The following is a 14,414-nucleotide window of genomic DNA, read 5'->3' on the forward strand; positions in this document are numbered from 1 at the left end:
TGGGCGTCCTCACTCACCAAAGGTGTGGTTGATGACCTCAAACAGGGCGAAGTAGCTCGCCGTCACACTGTCCATCCCGAGCTTCATGACCACGGCCTGAGAAACAGAATTACAGAGTAAATATGGATGGTTGCAGTAAGAGCACGTGCATTCAGAGCTATCCAGGTGGGTCATTCTGTATCATTTCAACCAGTGGTCCCCACCTGACCCTCTCAGATTTTGCTAAGTTTTTACATACATTTAGTACATTATATATGATGGGAAAATCCCAAATTTGAATTCTTTATTGTCATTAGTTTCAAAGTTATGGCCATTTGAAGTAGGTAGGGGGTACCGTATTATTGCGGCCAAAATTAAGACTTGAAATTTTCGACCATTTTCAGACTTCTATAACTTCTGAACAACAAAAGATAGAGATCTGACATTTTCAGAATCATTTCACAGTGACTTATGTTCATTAAACATAGAAGGGTTTATAGAAGCAAATTGTGCTTGGTGTCAAAATTTAGGCAAATTCCTGTAATTTCACATGATGTCCTTTATGTTTTGATACCACCTATCCCACATGCTGATATTGACCTTTGAATCCGAAGGTTGGACAGATATTTTTGATTTTTAGCTGTTCATATTTCATGCATTACATACCATAGCACTTTCATTTTATACAGATCCAATCCTTAGACAGCCAAATTATACCACATAAAATCTCTAATGGCTATGATGATTAGTTTTTGTGTAATGGGTGGCCAAATGTAGCAGTTTAGAAGTTTGTGATGGATAAAATCGCAACTTTGTCATTCTCTGTAACATGCAATTATAAATATAAAGTAAATATTTTCACATTTCTGAGGACTATAGGTCACTGTGAAATGATTCTGAAAATTTCAGATCTCTATCTTTTGTTGTTCAGAAGTTATAGAAGTCTGAAAATGGTCGAAAATTTCAAGTCTTAATTTTGGCTGCAATAATAGGGTACCCCCGACCTACTTCAAATGGCCATAACTTTGAAACTAATGACAATAAAGCATTCACATTTTGGATTTTCCCATCATATATAATGTACTAAATGTATGTAAAAACTTAGCAAACTCTGAGAGGGTCAGGTGGGAAGTTCTCTTAAAACTGGTTGATTTCATACAGAATGACCCAGGTGTTTGTGTTTACCTGATACACCTGGTCTGTGGTGGAGTTTTTGCGGACTCTGACGGTGAGCGTGGTTTTATCGGGCATGGCTATTCTCAACTCCACGTCCGACACGCCGTTGTAGTTCTGAGTCGTGAGAAGGACAAACTGAAGTGAGTCACACGTGAGCTGTTTTTTCCAACTCGCATTTGTTTTTGTTTTTTCTTTACCTCATCCGATTCAGACAGGAACTCCTGCATGATGTCACTCTCTCCGATTACCCGGACTGAGCACACTGCCGAGAAAACGCGCACGTTATTAGGCGAGGCTCTGAAATAAGAGCGCTTATAAAATGACAGAAGCCGTGGAGTTACAGTCAAGCCGCTAAATTATTCATAGCCAGGCCACATTCTGACTCACAGTGAACTGTTGCACCAGCTTTTCTTAGTTTATAGTGCATTAGGACGTGAAATGATACAGATCAGGGTTCATTTTAGGAATTTTTACATTTTGACGGACAGATTAGACCCTCTTTTGCAACAATTTTTTTGTGTAGAATAATTTCCCACTTATGATTTTTAGCAAAGATGTGAAAAAAAATTACAAAGCAATAATGAAAGTTTATCATTAACATCTTTAACTCAGTGTTTTACCACATGTTCTATCGCTTATTTATGCCGTTTCCGGTCAGAAGAAACACACGATACACATTAGAAATCAAACTTTTACGTGTATGAATCATTCCAGGCTTCACTTTACGATCTGTCTGGCAAAGTTTTGATTTTTTTACATTTTACTAGCAATTTCAAGGCTATGAATGATTCTGGCTGTGGTATTTTTTTAGCAAAAATGTGACATAAGTCGACAATAAAACAACTAAAACAGTTCAAGTTTATCATTAACATCTCTTACATAATGTTTACCATCTTTTGTCACAAGTTTATGAACTTTCCAAGCAAAGAAAACCTATTGGCGACATAAAAAATTTGCCATAAGACCAAGTTTGGCATGGGTGAGGAATATTTCTCAGTTTATGTGCGTGCACTTTGGAGTGGACGGTATTCCTGCCAAGCTTTTCTCCACTTTATTATCTGTTACGTCCTCTGGCTGTTATCGTAACATGAGATGCAGGACACATTTGAACAGGCAGTATATTCTTGAATCTATAAACCCGTAGACCCCACGTGTTCCTCACCTTTCTCCAGGTATTCCTCCAGGCCTCTGCGTCGGGCGTCCAGCTGCTGCTCCGACAGAGAAAAAGGCCATTTTCCGGGCAGCTTTGGGAACGTGAAGTTGGCAAACTCCCTCTTCAGGTTTTGGTGGAGGATCACAAACTCCCGGTAGCGTTTGGAGCACAGCTGTCTGCCGGCCATGTACACGTTGTAGACCTGGAGGGGGGGGGAAACGCACGTAGAGGCGTGAAAAGAGAATAATTCAGGGTCTAAACAACACAACAAAAGTTACAAAAACTGTCATTTTCACTTTCCAATCCACTCCTCCTGCCTTAATTCCACACATAAACGCACCACAAACTTTTCATGGTTGAGCTCGGTGTGTTTGTAGCTGGGAACCGAAATGGGGACGGCCTGTTTGTCGGAGTAGTCGTAGCAGGACTGAGCCGAGCCGTCGTCTCCGGGATCCAGGCAGTCGGCCTCCTGCGGCGGGACGGACAGCACGGCCAGAACCAGCTCCCTCTCACCGGCCCGGATCAGATCCACCACCTGCTTGTGCGTCGCTCCTTCCACGTTCACGCCGTTGCTGATAAACGAAGAAACAGATGTTAGCAGAGTCAGTGCAGTGGAATATTTTTTGGGTACGATGTTCTAAAAATAAGAGATGATGTAATTATGGCAAATGCTATTAGACTGAAGACCAGAAATAAAACATAATGGTGCAAACTTAAGGTATAAGAACATTTACACATATTGGAATAATAAGCATGAAACCTCTGGAGCAACACATCTGAACACATCTGGGCATGTTCTCTGTAAAAGATGACCCAACAATGACTTAACGCTCCTGTTGTCTTCATTTATGGGAACCGAAAAATACTGTTTGAAAAAAATCCAAAAATTCAGTAGAAAGAATTCCCCGAATTTCTGAAAATTCGCAAAACCTTCAGGAAGAAAATTCCAATAATTCCTTCAAAGTTTCCCTTAAAAGTTGTATTTTTAAAAAAAATCCCCCAAATTTGGCAAGAAAATTCTTGTAAATATTTTCAAAAAATGGAGTAAAAATCTTCAAAAATCCCAAAAATATCTAAAGTGATTACATATATATCAGTAAAACTTCTAATATTTTCTTTAAAAACATGGATTTTGGTTGATTTTTTTGTGAATGTTCTTAAGAAACATTTTTAACATTTATTTTTTTCCACCAAAAGATTAGTGTGGGAAGATCACAACATCACAGATTACATCGATTTATGATTTTAGATCTGAAGATCCTCCAGTTGCTTCATGATGTCGGGGTCGATGTAATCTGCGATGTTGTGACCTTTCCACACTTCAGGGATCGTATCGGGCTTCTCATCCTCGTTCATCCAGAGTCTTTGCCCTCAGTCAGCTGGGATAGACTCCAGGCCCCCACGACTCTAATGATGATTAAGTTGTGTATAGGTGATGGATGGATAAACATCGTGCTGCAACTTTTTACCGCTTTGCACAAAAAGAAAACTCACACAGGTCTCATTTTCCACGACTAATCTGGAAGCGAGGTGTGCCTGAGTGTGACGGTTGTTTGGTGCATTGAATTTGACATTATTCACGAGAAAATTAGCTTGTTGACCTGCAGGCTCCTCATGTGAAACGAAAAAATTAGCAAGAAACACTGAAAAGGAAGGTTTGGTTGCAAAAAGAAGTGAGCTGTATGGAAATATTTTGGAAAGAATAAAGTTGACCTTGCAGTTGTAGCCACCACACAACACGACTGATTAATTTGACCTTTTAAATCAGCACCACAAAGACAGATCTGAATGCAGTTAAATGCAAAAAGGTCATTTTGGATTTGTTTAAGATATAATAAAAGTTCAAAATGACCTTTTTCAATTTAAAATGACTGATGTCCAATCATTCCAGAATGACTCATTCTTTTCAAATAGAGTTTTTCAGGTCATCCATGTATTTTTTATAATCACAAAATACACTGCCTGACCAAAAACAAAGTCGCACACTCCAATATTTTATTCTACCACTTCTAGCTTTGAATACGGCACTTATTCACCGCAGCATCATTTCAATATGCTTCTGCAATGTCACAGCATTTATTTCTGTCCAGAGTTGCATTAATTTTTCACCAAGATCTCATATTGATGATGGGAGAGTCGGACAAAGTCTTCTCCAGAACATCCCAAAGATCCTCAGAGGTTCTGAGGTCTGGACTCTGTGGAGGTCAATCCATCTCATCTCCCTGATCCACTCATTCTCAATGTGAACCCATGAATCCTGGTATCACCATCTTGGAACATGAAGAAAACTCCACTGATGTAAAGACCTGCTCATTCAGTATCTTCAGCCGACCTCATTCTTTGGGAACATAACGTTGGAGAACCTGACCAACCCCAGATCATAACCCTAACCCCCACTAGACATGATGAGTTCATCACTTCATCTGCCTCTCTTCTTACCCTGATGCCCCCATCACTCTGTAACAGGGTAAATCTGGACTCATCAGACCACATGACCTTCTTTCATTGATCCAGAGTCCAACCTTTATGCTCCACAGCAAACTGAAGCCTTTTTTCTGATCATCCTCACTGATCAGTGGTTTTCTTGGAGCTACAGCTGTTGAGTCCCAATCCTTTGATTTTCCTTCATGTGGAAATGTTCTTACTTTCACTATTAAACAGCCGTGAGTTCTACTGTTGGTTTCCTACCATCATCTAAGAGTTTGTTCCTGAAGAAGATGGTTCTCCACTATCCTTCAGGTTTTAATAATGCGTTGGACGGTTCTTAACCTGACTTTAGTCATTTAATCTCCTTAGTTGTTTTCTTTGCTTGATGCAGGCCAATAATTTGATCCTTCTGAGACAGATTAACATCCTTCCCATGACCACAGGATACGCCTTCCAACTTTTAAGAAATGAGAAGCTCCTCACTGCATCAGCTAGGGTTAAAGAAGTTGTTTCATCACTGCAGTAATTATCCAATGGAAGGATCTGAACTATTTGCTAAGTAAAATCCAGGTGGAGACTTTTTTGGACAGGCAGTGTATGTATTCTTGCAGCAGCTGGGTTGAGGAGGTAATAGATGTTTTCAAAATTCAGCTTCAACAAACGCTCTTCACATGGTGCACAGCGACATGAATGAAGAACGGGAGAGAAACACTGACGAGGAGGATTTGGTTGCGAAATAAATCAGTTTCAGGTAGAGAGGATGTCAACCACAACAACAAAACAACAACAGGAAGCCTGTCAGCAACTTCTTTTGTTGCTGCAACCATATGAGATAACGTGACTCTTTTCAACCACTTAAATCTGCACCACAAAGCCACCAGTGCTGCATCACATGAGAGAGGTTCCAAACTGTGCTTTTTGACTATTTTTTTTTTTTATTTTTGATGCAGACTTATTCCACTACAAAATCGTCTGAGAAAATCATTCCAATTAAAATCATTTGTTGAAAATTCCTGCATTTTTTGATACTGCAGGAAAAAAAAATCAACATTGCAAACTACCATGCAGTCCTAGTGCATGGGGAAGTGGGAGAGAGAACAGGAAAGGAAAAAAAAAAACCCGACTCTGAAACAAGACCAGCAATCCAGGACAGGAAACGCTGCATTTAGAACTTCTGACTGACGGCTCATCTGTTATGTCAGCCCTTATGTCATGGCAGGGCTTATGTTGGCAGAGTGACACACGGCTGAAGCTCAGCGGCACCGGACAGCTGCACGTTAACATGCGATCAGGTGAAGAGAGGCCCTGCGAGCTGCTGCACAAACAAACACAGCAGAAGTGAAACCGGTGCTGGCGAGGAAACGCCGCGTAGGTACGCAAACGCTAAAACATGACAAACAAACGCAGCCATCCTGCAGATGTAGCAGGGCGAAGTGTCTTCTGCTGCACAAAACGCAGCCTAAGCAGTTTGGCAGCTCTTCCCTTCCTGCAGCTTTATGATGATATAATAAGCACCTGACATAGTGGCCTTTGCACCGACACCATCAGCACTTCTGACTTTATAAGAGGTTGCCACTTCTTCTTCCTGCACAATTTAGGCACTAATTTATTTGTTTTGTTCGCGTTATGGCTCAAGAGCTACATATTTTTTGTTTTAAAGGCTGAATCTTGTCTAGATTAATGCCCGCCGCACGCTGTTTCACATTATGCATAACTTTTATCGCAAAACAGGCTGCTGTAAAACGCTGCCCGGCAGTGCAGGTTGCTCTGCATTAAAGCCTGAAAAGCAGGAGCTGTTTATAAATGTGCAAAGAAGTATTGATCGCCCAGAGAATAGCAGAGCCACTGTAGCTCTGCAGCCAGGCACTTCACTGTGTGAGTATACTTAGCTACCGAGTGCAGACCGTGCCTGGATAGGGGAGGCAAAAATACTCCATGAAACAGTGTCAGATCTTCAGCTGAATGAGCGTGGAAATATCGAGCCGCGCGGTATCTGGGCCCGTCTCATGCACTGCATGTGTTTGCAGCATTCAGAATAAATGCAGTCGGTGATCAATGGTTGAGTAAAATAGCTGGGGATGAAACAATAGGACGGCAGAAGGGCAACTGTGCAACATCTTTGAAATGTCAGATGAGAGAAAACTGGATCACCTGACAGTAACTGCGTTATTTTAATGTTTAGCAGTAGAGTAATTGCCCTGATGTAAAAGATCAAACATTACAGTTTAGATTTACTACATTAAAAATACACGTGATCATCACACTCACTGTCAGGACCATGCATCCACTGTGGTAGTCCTGGTCAGGTTCACACCAAACATGCTGGACTCCATCTGAGCTCATTTATCTTCATCTGACCAAAGAATGTTCTCCAACATCCATCATTCTTCTTATAATCTAAGTATCATCTTACAGCTTTGTGCTGAAGACCAAACAAGGGCTGTTTTTCTTGTCCTCCATCCATAGAGGTTGATGTTCTGAAAAGTGTTCTTTTCTGTCTGAGCTTTACAGAAACTCTGATTTCCATTAATAACCAAAAAAATGCCAAATCTGAAGCAGCTGTTATCTGTCTATAGAGTCAAATTGTGAAAGTAGTTTACTGTCCGTGGAGTCATTTCAGGAGGACGACCACTGCAGCCATGATTAGTGGTACTACGCCTTCTTCCAGACCTCCTGATTACTGCTGCAGCTGTGTTGATCTTCCTGGATTATTTTCCACAACATTCATCAGGCTTCTTTTAATCTAAGTTTTATCTTAAAGTTTTGTGCTGAAGAGCAAACAAGGGCGTTTTCTTGCACACCTTCCACGGAGGTTGATAGCATGAGGTGCTTCTGATTCCCCACTGATAACCCCTGTGTCTAAATCAGCTGCTGTGTGTTTTTCACAACTACGTTATGAGAGTAGTTTACTGTCTGTGGAGTCATTTTAGGAGCCTTGATTAGTGGTACGACAGCATACCTCCTGATTACTGCTGCAACTGATTTTTAGCTGCTCAGTGATCTTCCTGCATCCCTTTTCCATCTCTGTAAAGCCTCACAATCTGAAATTTCAGTTCCTCTTTCGAGTCATGTGGAGCCATGATGCAGACAGGCCCAAAACTGAGGAAGTTCTGGTGCTCACGGCTCATTTTATAACCATCTATTTCTTGACCATTGAGCATAAATGGGGAAAAATGAGAAATTATGCAATTACTAAGAAGTGATGCAATCTTTAATTCAGTGCTCAGTGGTGCATACGCTTCGTCTGTACACGCCTGCATACATGCACACAGAAATAATGGGGTCAACAAACCGCTAGGTTACTGCAGGCCATCCCTTCACAAAGCAGTGTGCAAACACCAGCCAATCGTACGGGGGACTTTAGAGGGGCAAAACCAATCAGAATCGAACCGAAGGCATCCCTCCCTTCCTGCATCACCTCATTCCAGGCACACAGACATTGAGGCGACCAGTGCTGATGCTGAGCTGGATGCTGTGTGTTGTTCTCCATAGCAACAGAGTCTAACATGAGCAAGCCATCTCCATGCATACTAACAGCCCTAGCCTGAATGCAGCAGCAGCATTGGTCAATACTGGGTTAGTTTAGCAGGGTCAGTGGTGCTGGTGTTTGACTCATGATGCATGTAAACAAAGTGCCAAATGGAGGAAATAGTGGTGAGGATGATATTGGTGAGATTATGTGTCATGCTGTGGTTCAGTGCAATAGATTCAAGTGTGAGGGGAATCAGTAATGATGCCTGGATCAGACACAGTCCCTCCTTTCATTGGGATGCTCTTCCCCTGCAGGATGCACTGACAGAGCTCCCAGTGGGCAGGCAATGATGCCCGAAAGTCCTGCTTTCATTGATTCTAGCTGACCGAGATGAGATAGTTATGACTTAATTAGCTTGGAGTTGAGCTAATACAGTAGCCACTTACACCTCCAGGATCCGGTCCCCCTTCGAAATACCGGCTCTGTCGGCGGCTCCTCCCGGCAAGACGGCGCTGACATGCTGCAGCGGCGCGTACAGCTCCCCGTTAATGCTCCGTAGCTGCCCTCCTTCGCTCACTTGCCCCCGAACGTTGAAGCCGTAGCCCGAGTCTGACTTCACTATCCGGACTAGCCGCGGGCCCGAGATAACGGTTGTCGCCGTCTGGCAGCTGCCTCCGCCGCCGGTGACCGGTGTAACGTTACCGCTGCCGGAGCCGGAGCCGTTCCGGGACGAAGGGTGAGGCAACGAGGGGACCGAGGAACAAATACCTTGTTCCTCGACGTCCGCCATTGTTTCTATACCGCTTGTATCATCCACTCCGGTGCGGCTAACGTTAAATATCCCGCAAACATTAGCTTGTAGTAGCGGGCTAATCAGCTCGGCTAGCTAACTGACTGAGCTGCTCCGGGGAAAGCCGAAGGTGGCCGATGATTCGCGAGAGCCATCCCAGGAAGTTCAGGACGCGTTCCGTTCGGATCGCTGCGGAGCTTCCTGCACTAAAAGAGTAGGACAGATTCAGTTAGTCTTAAATTTATTTATTTATTTATTTCTAATAGCTTAATCAAAATTATTTTTCAAAATTCTCTGTGTTTTTTATCTTGATGAATACATTTCTTCTTGCCAGAAATGACATAAATAAGTGAGTTAAAGCAGATGCTAATGATGAATTTTAAGGCACGATCCACTGATATGATTTTTTTTCTTAATCACTTTCATTGCCCACTAAGATTCATATTTTAAAGCCCTACTAATTATTGTCTTCTAAACTCTGTTTAAGTTTAACCTCTGATTGTCTTCTAACTCAGCCACTAACCGTTAGCTTAGCATTAGCCACATGGATCACTGTACAGCATCCTGCGCTAAAGCATGGGTCACATTCAGTTAATTCAAATTTATTTATTTACTTACTTATTCATTTATTTATTTTAGCAAATTTAGATTAAAAATAATTTTTATCTGATGAATAAACTGTTATGATAAACAACTGTTATGGTTTTACCTTCTCTATTTTCTTAATCGCTTTGATTGCCCACTAAGATTCCTAATTTAAAGCTTTATTCATGATTTTTTTTCCAGACTTTGTTCGAGTTTAACTAGGGGTGTAGTCTACGTGATACGCAGGTATACTCCGTATAACCTCTAGAAAATTTTCCAAATTTCCGTATACCCACTTAAAAATGCGCAAAGATACGTATACCCAGGGGTGTAAACACGCAGGTATACCGTATACGCCGTATACCCACTAGAAAAGGTCCCGAATTTCCATATAACCACTTAAAAATGCGCAAACATATGTATCAGTATGTTTTTTGACATAACGTTCACTTTCCCGTTCATAAATTCGTCTTCTCTGTGTCAGGAAGTGGTAAAGCTGTATGGGACGGGAAAAGGTGTCTGGCTGAGAACAGGGCTCACTAAAAGGCGGACCACGGTCCGGATCGGGACCCAGACGCCGTCTATACGGGTGTAAATTTGACAGGTCGCTTCTATTTTACCAGGGCAGCTTTCCAGTGTTTATCATTGGTCTATCAGCTCAGAAACACACAGACCAATTATGTAAGAGTTCAGCCATCTCACGGGCCTGGGATCTTTCTGCATGGAGTTTGCATGTTCTCCCTGTGCATGCGTGGGTTTTCTCCGGGTACTCCGGCTTCCTCCCACAGTCCAAAAATATGCTGAGGTTAATTGGTTACTCTAAATTGCCTGTAGGTGTGAATGTGAGTGTGATTGTGTGTCTGTATATGTAGCCCTGTGACAGACTGGTGACCTGTCCAGGGTGTCCCCTGTCTTCACCCGAGTCAGCTGGGATAGACTCCAGCACCCCCCATGACCCTAGTGAGGATAAAGCGGTGTACAGAGGATGGATGGATGGACTCACCAACAGCTCTGTTGTCACTGAAGGCAAGCTTCTTTAATCTAGGATCCAGTAACATGTTTTCTGAGGACAGTGTTAAACTCCATACTCCATTAAATATGTTAGGAGTCGGCTCTTCAGATTCAATACAAAGCATCGGCTCTTAGAGTCGTATCTTTTGCACATTACACATCTCCAGAGGACAGACTGTGGTCACATGCTGAACATGTTTGGCTCAACATACAGCTGTAAGGCAGCTTTCTCAACTATGAACATAATCAAAACTAAATATTGTTCCAGACTCACCAATGAGCTCCTCTAAATATGTTTGAGAACAGCTCTGACACCATTCAGGCCATGATTCAAAACACTGGCAGGACAAGCAGCAGCTCAGTTCTCCCATTAAGCAGCAGAGATATAAGGGGAGTGATAGAAGACAAGAAAACAATGTGAAAGGGTTCAAATGTTTACATTCATGAGATTTAGGTATTGTTAAAGATGTATAAAAGTTGGTGCAGGTTGTTCAGCCACTTTTTAAGTTCGACACTTTATTCTAAGATATACAGTTACATATAAGTTATTTATTAATAAATGTTGAAATGTTTTTGAACCGTACTGAATTTATTTGACGGTCAGTTTTTGATTACAGGCAGACTCTAATAAAACTACCAGGTTACTTCAGCATATATCACAGTAACTCAGTTAGACATTATAATATTCTGGACCTTTGCTTTAATCTGTTTTCTCTGACTGGACCTCTCTGAATTTTAGCTGAATACCACTGGCTTAGAAGAAGAGGGACATAAGTCAACAACCTCGAATGATAAAACATCAGTCAGTGGAGAAAAAATAAGAAAAAGAAAGCAAAGCTAAATGAAACTTTCAGTGTTTTAATAAGCCTGTTGCTTGTCCTGTGAATACTGCCGCTTTAGGAAACACTGGAGATAAGGTTAACGTTTAGGAAAGGGAGCCTGATGAAGAGGAAACATCAGCTCTACCCGATGAAGAGGAAACATCAGCTCTACCTGATGGAGAGGAAACATCAGCTCTACCTGATGAAGAGGAAACATCAGCTCTACCCGATGGAGAGGAAACATCAGCTCTACCCGATGAAGAGGAAATATCAGCTCTACCTGATGAAGAGGAAACATCAGCTCTACCTGATGAAGAGGAAACATCAGCTCTACCTGATGAAGAGGAAACATCAGCTCTACCCGATGAAGAGGAAACATCAGCTCTACCCGATGAAGAGGAAATATCAGCTCTACCCGATGAAGAGGAAACATCAGCTCTACCTGATGAAGAGGAAACATCAGCTCTACCCGATGGAGAGGAAACATCAGCTCTACCCGATGAAGAGGAAACATCAGCTCTACCCGATGAAGAGGAAACATCAGCTCTACCCGATGGAGAGGAAACATCAGCTCTACCTGATGGAGAGGAAACATCAGCTCTACCCGATGAAGAGGAAACATCAGCTCTACCTGATGGAGAGGAAACATCAGCTCTACCTGATGGAGAGGAAATATCAGCTCTACCTGATGAAGAGGAAACATCAGCTCTACCTGATGAAGAGGAAACATCAGCTCTACCTGATGAAGAGGAAATATCAGCTCTACCTGATGAAGAGGAAACATCAGCTCTACCCGATGAAGAGGAAATATCAGCTCTACCTGATGAAGAGGAAACATCAGCTCTACCTGATGAAGAGGAAACATCAGCTCTACCTGATGAAGAGGAAACATCAGCTCTACCCGATGAAGAGGAAACATCAGCTCTACCCGATGAAGAGGAAATATCAGCTCTACCCGATGAAGAGGAAACATCAGCTCTACCTGATGAAGAGGAAACATCAGCTCTACCCGATGGAGAGGAAACATCAGCTCTACCCGATGAAGAGGAAACATCAGCTCTACCCGATGAAGAGGAAACATCAGCTCTACCCGATGGAGAGGAAACATCAGCTCTACCTGATGGAGAGGAAACATCAGCTCTACCCGATGAAGAGGAAACATCAGCTCTACCTGAGGAAGAGGAAACATCAGCTCTACCTGATGGAGAGGAAACATCAGCTCCACCCGATGGAGAGGAAACATCAGCTCTACCCGATGAAGAGGAAACATCAGCTCTACCCGATGGAGAGGAAACATCAGCTCTACCCGATGGAGAGGAAACATCAGCTCTACCCGATGGAGAGGAAACATCAGCTCTACCTGATGGAGAGGAAACATCAGCTCTACCCGATGGAGAGGAAACATCAGCTCTACCCGATGGAGAGGAAACATCAGGTCTACCCGATGGAGAGGAAACATCAGCTCTACCCGATGAAGAGGAAACATCAGCTCTACCCGATGGAGAGGAAACATCAGCTCTACTTGATGGAGAGGAAACATCAGCTCTACCTGATGGAGAGGAAACATCAGCTCTACCCGATGGAGAGGAAACATCAGCTCTACCCGATGAAGAGGAAACATCAGCTCTGCCTGATGAAGAGGAAACATCAGCTCTACCCGATGAAGAGGAAACATCAGGTCTACCTGATGAAGAGGAAACATCAGCTCTGCCTGATGAAGAGGAAACATCAGCTCTACCTGAGGAAGAGGAAACATCAGCTCTACCCGATGAAGAGGAAACATCAGCTCTACCCGATGGAGAGGAAACATCAGCTCTACCCGATGGAGAGGAAACATCAGCTCTACCCGATGAAGAGGAAACATCAGCTCTACCTGAGGAAGAGGAAACATCAGCTCTACCTGATGAAGAGGAAACATCAGCTCTACCTGATGGAGAGGAAATATCAGCTCTACCTGATGGAGAGGAAACATCAGCTCTACCTGATGGAGAGGAAACATCAGCTCTGCCTGATGGAGAGGAAATATCAGCTCTACCTGATGGAGAGGAAACATCAGCTCTACCTGATGGAGAGGAAACATCAGCTCTACCCGATGGCAGGAGGAGGAGCTGCTGACGCTATAATGTCTATAAGTATCTAATTGGTAGTTTGAAATAAAGGAGCTGCTGCTGCTGCTGTGTGTGTGTGTGTGTGTGTGTGTGTGTGTGTGTGTGTGTGTGTGTGTGTGTGTGTGTGTGTGTGTGTGTGTGTGTGTGTGTGTGTGTGTGTGTGTGTGTGTGTGTGTGCGCGCGTGCGTGCGTGCGTGTGCGTGCGTGTGCGTGTGAGTGCACGCGCACATATATGACAACCTGACCTGGCTTTGGTTAATGAGGCTGGAGTATACCCACTAGAAGGAACCAGACTACACCACTGAGTTTAACCTCTGGTTGCTTTCTAACTTCAACGATATGCATTCAGCTATTTAAATGAGCTCATTTGGTCAGTTTTACACATCAGTTTAATTTAACAGGCTGCTTGATCTGATCTAAAGAAAAAAACAAACCTGAGCAATAAACACAAGAGGGCAGCATCAGAACAGCAGCATCTGCAGTAGACAGAACCTGATAACAAACACATAACATTTAATGAAGTCTGTAGAAACACGTGTGATATTGTGTAGTTTTACATTTAGCTTCGAAGGATCACATGCAGACATGAAACGGTTTGTTTTTCTGCACATTTTACTGTTTTATGAGTAAAGCTTTGGTGCCATAACAGTGAAATATTAGTGACAGACTTCAGTTGACCTGTCAAATGAAACCATGACTCATGTTTTACAGCATTTCTGTTTCAGTTACAGCTGAATAATTTATCGATTTCAAATCATAAAAGTTGCAATTTAGGATTATGCAGAGTAGGAAATGTATTTTTTCTAGAAAATATGTAAAAATACAGTTTTCTCCTGATTAGCTTATTTACGGTTTGCTTCAGTGTTATCTAAACTGGATCAAACTGCTTTAG

The 14,414-nt window shown here is 42.5% G+C and overlaps 1 protein-coding gene across 2 annotated transcripts in view; it reads right to left on the minus strand.

The window, feature by feature from the left end:
• snx27b (sorting nexin 27b) overlaps nt 1-9,139 on the minus strand; it is a 30,076-nt gene extending 20,937 nt beyond the window's left edge. For both annotated transcript variants that reach the window (XM_051956933.1, XM_022199469.2), the window contains exons 1-6: nt 8,654-9,139; nt 2,649-2,880; nt 2,318-2,510; nt 1,353-1,417; nt 1,165-1,269; nt 18-96 (exon numbers count right to left, since the gene is read on the minus strand). In XM_051956933.1, coding sequence (XP_051812893.1) covers nt 18-96; nt 1,165-1,269; nt 1,353-1,417; nt 2,318-2,510; nt 2,649-2,880; nt 8,654-8,997 — 1,018 coding nt within the window. In that variant the 5' untranslated portion in view covers nt 8,998-9,139. The remainder of the gene's footprint in view (nt 1-17; nt 97-1,164; nt 1,270-1,352; nt 1,418-2,317; nt 2,511-2,648; nt 2,881-8,653) is intronic.
• Between the last annotated feature and the right edge of the window lie 5,275 nt (nt 9,140-14,414).

The sequence above is a fragment of the Acanthochromis polyacanthus genome, chromosome 12 (assembly GCF_021347895.1).
Source record: "Acanthochromis polyacanthus isolate Apoly-LR-REF ecotype Palm Island chromosome 12, KAUST_Apoly_ChrSc, whole genome shotgun sequence".
Taxonomy (NCBI): domain Eukaryota; kingdom Metazoa; phylum Chordata; class Actinopteri; family Pomacentridae; genus Acanthochromis; species Acanthochromis polyacanthus.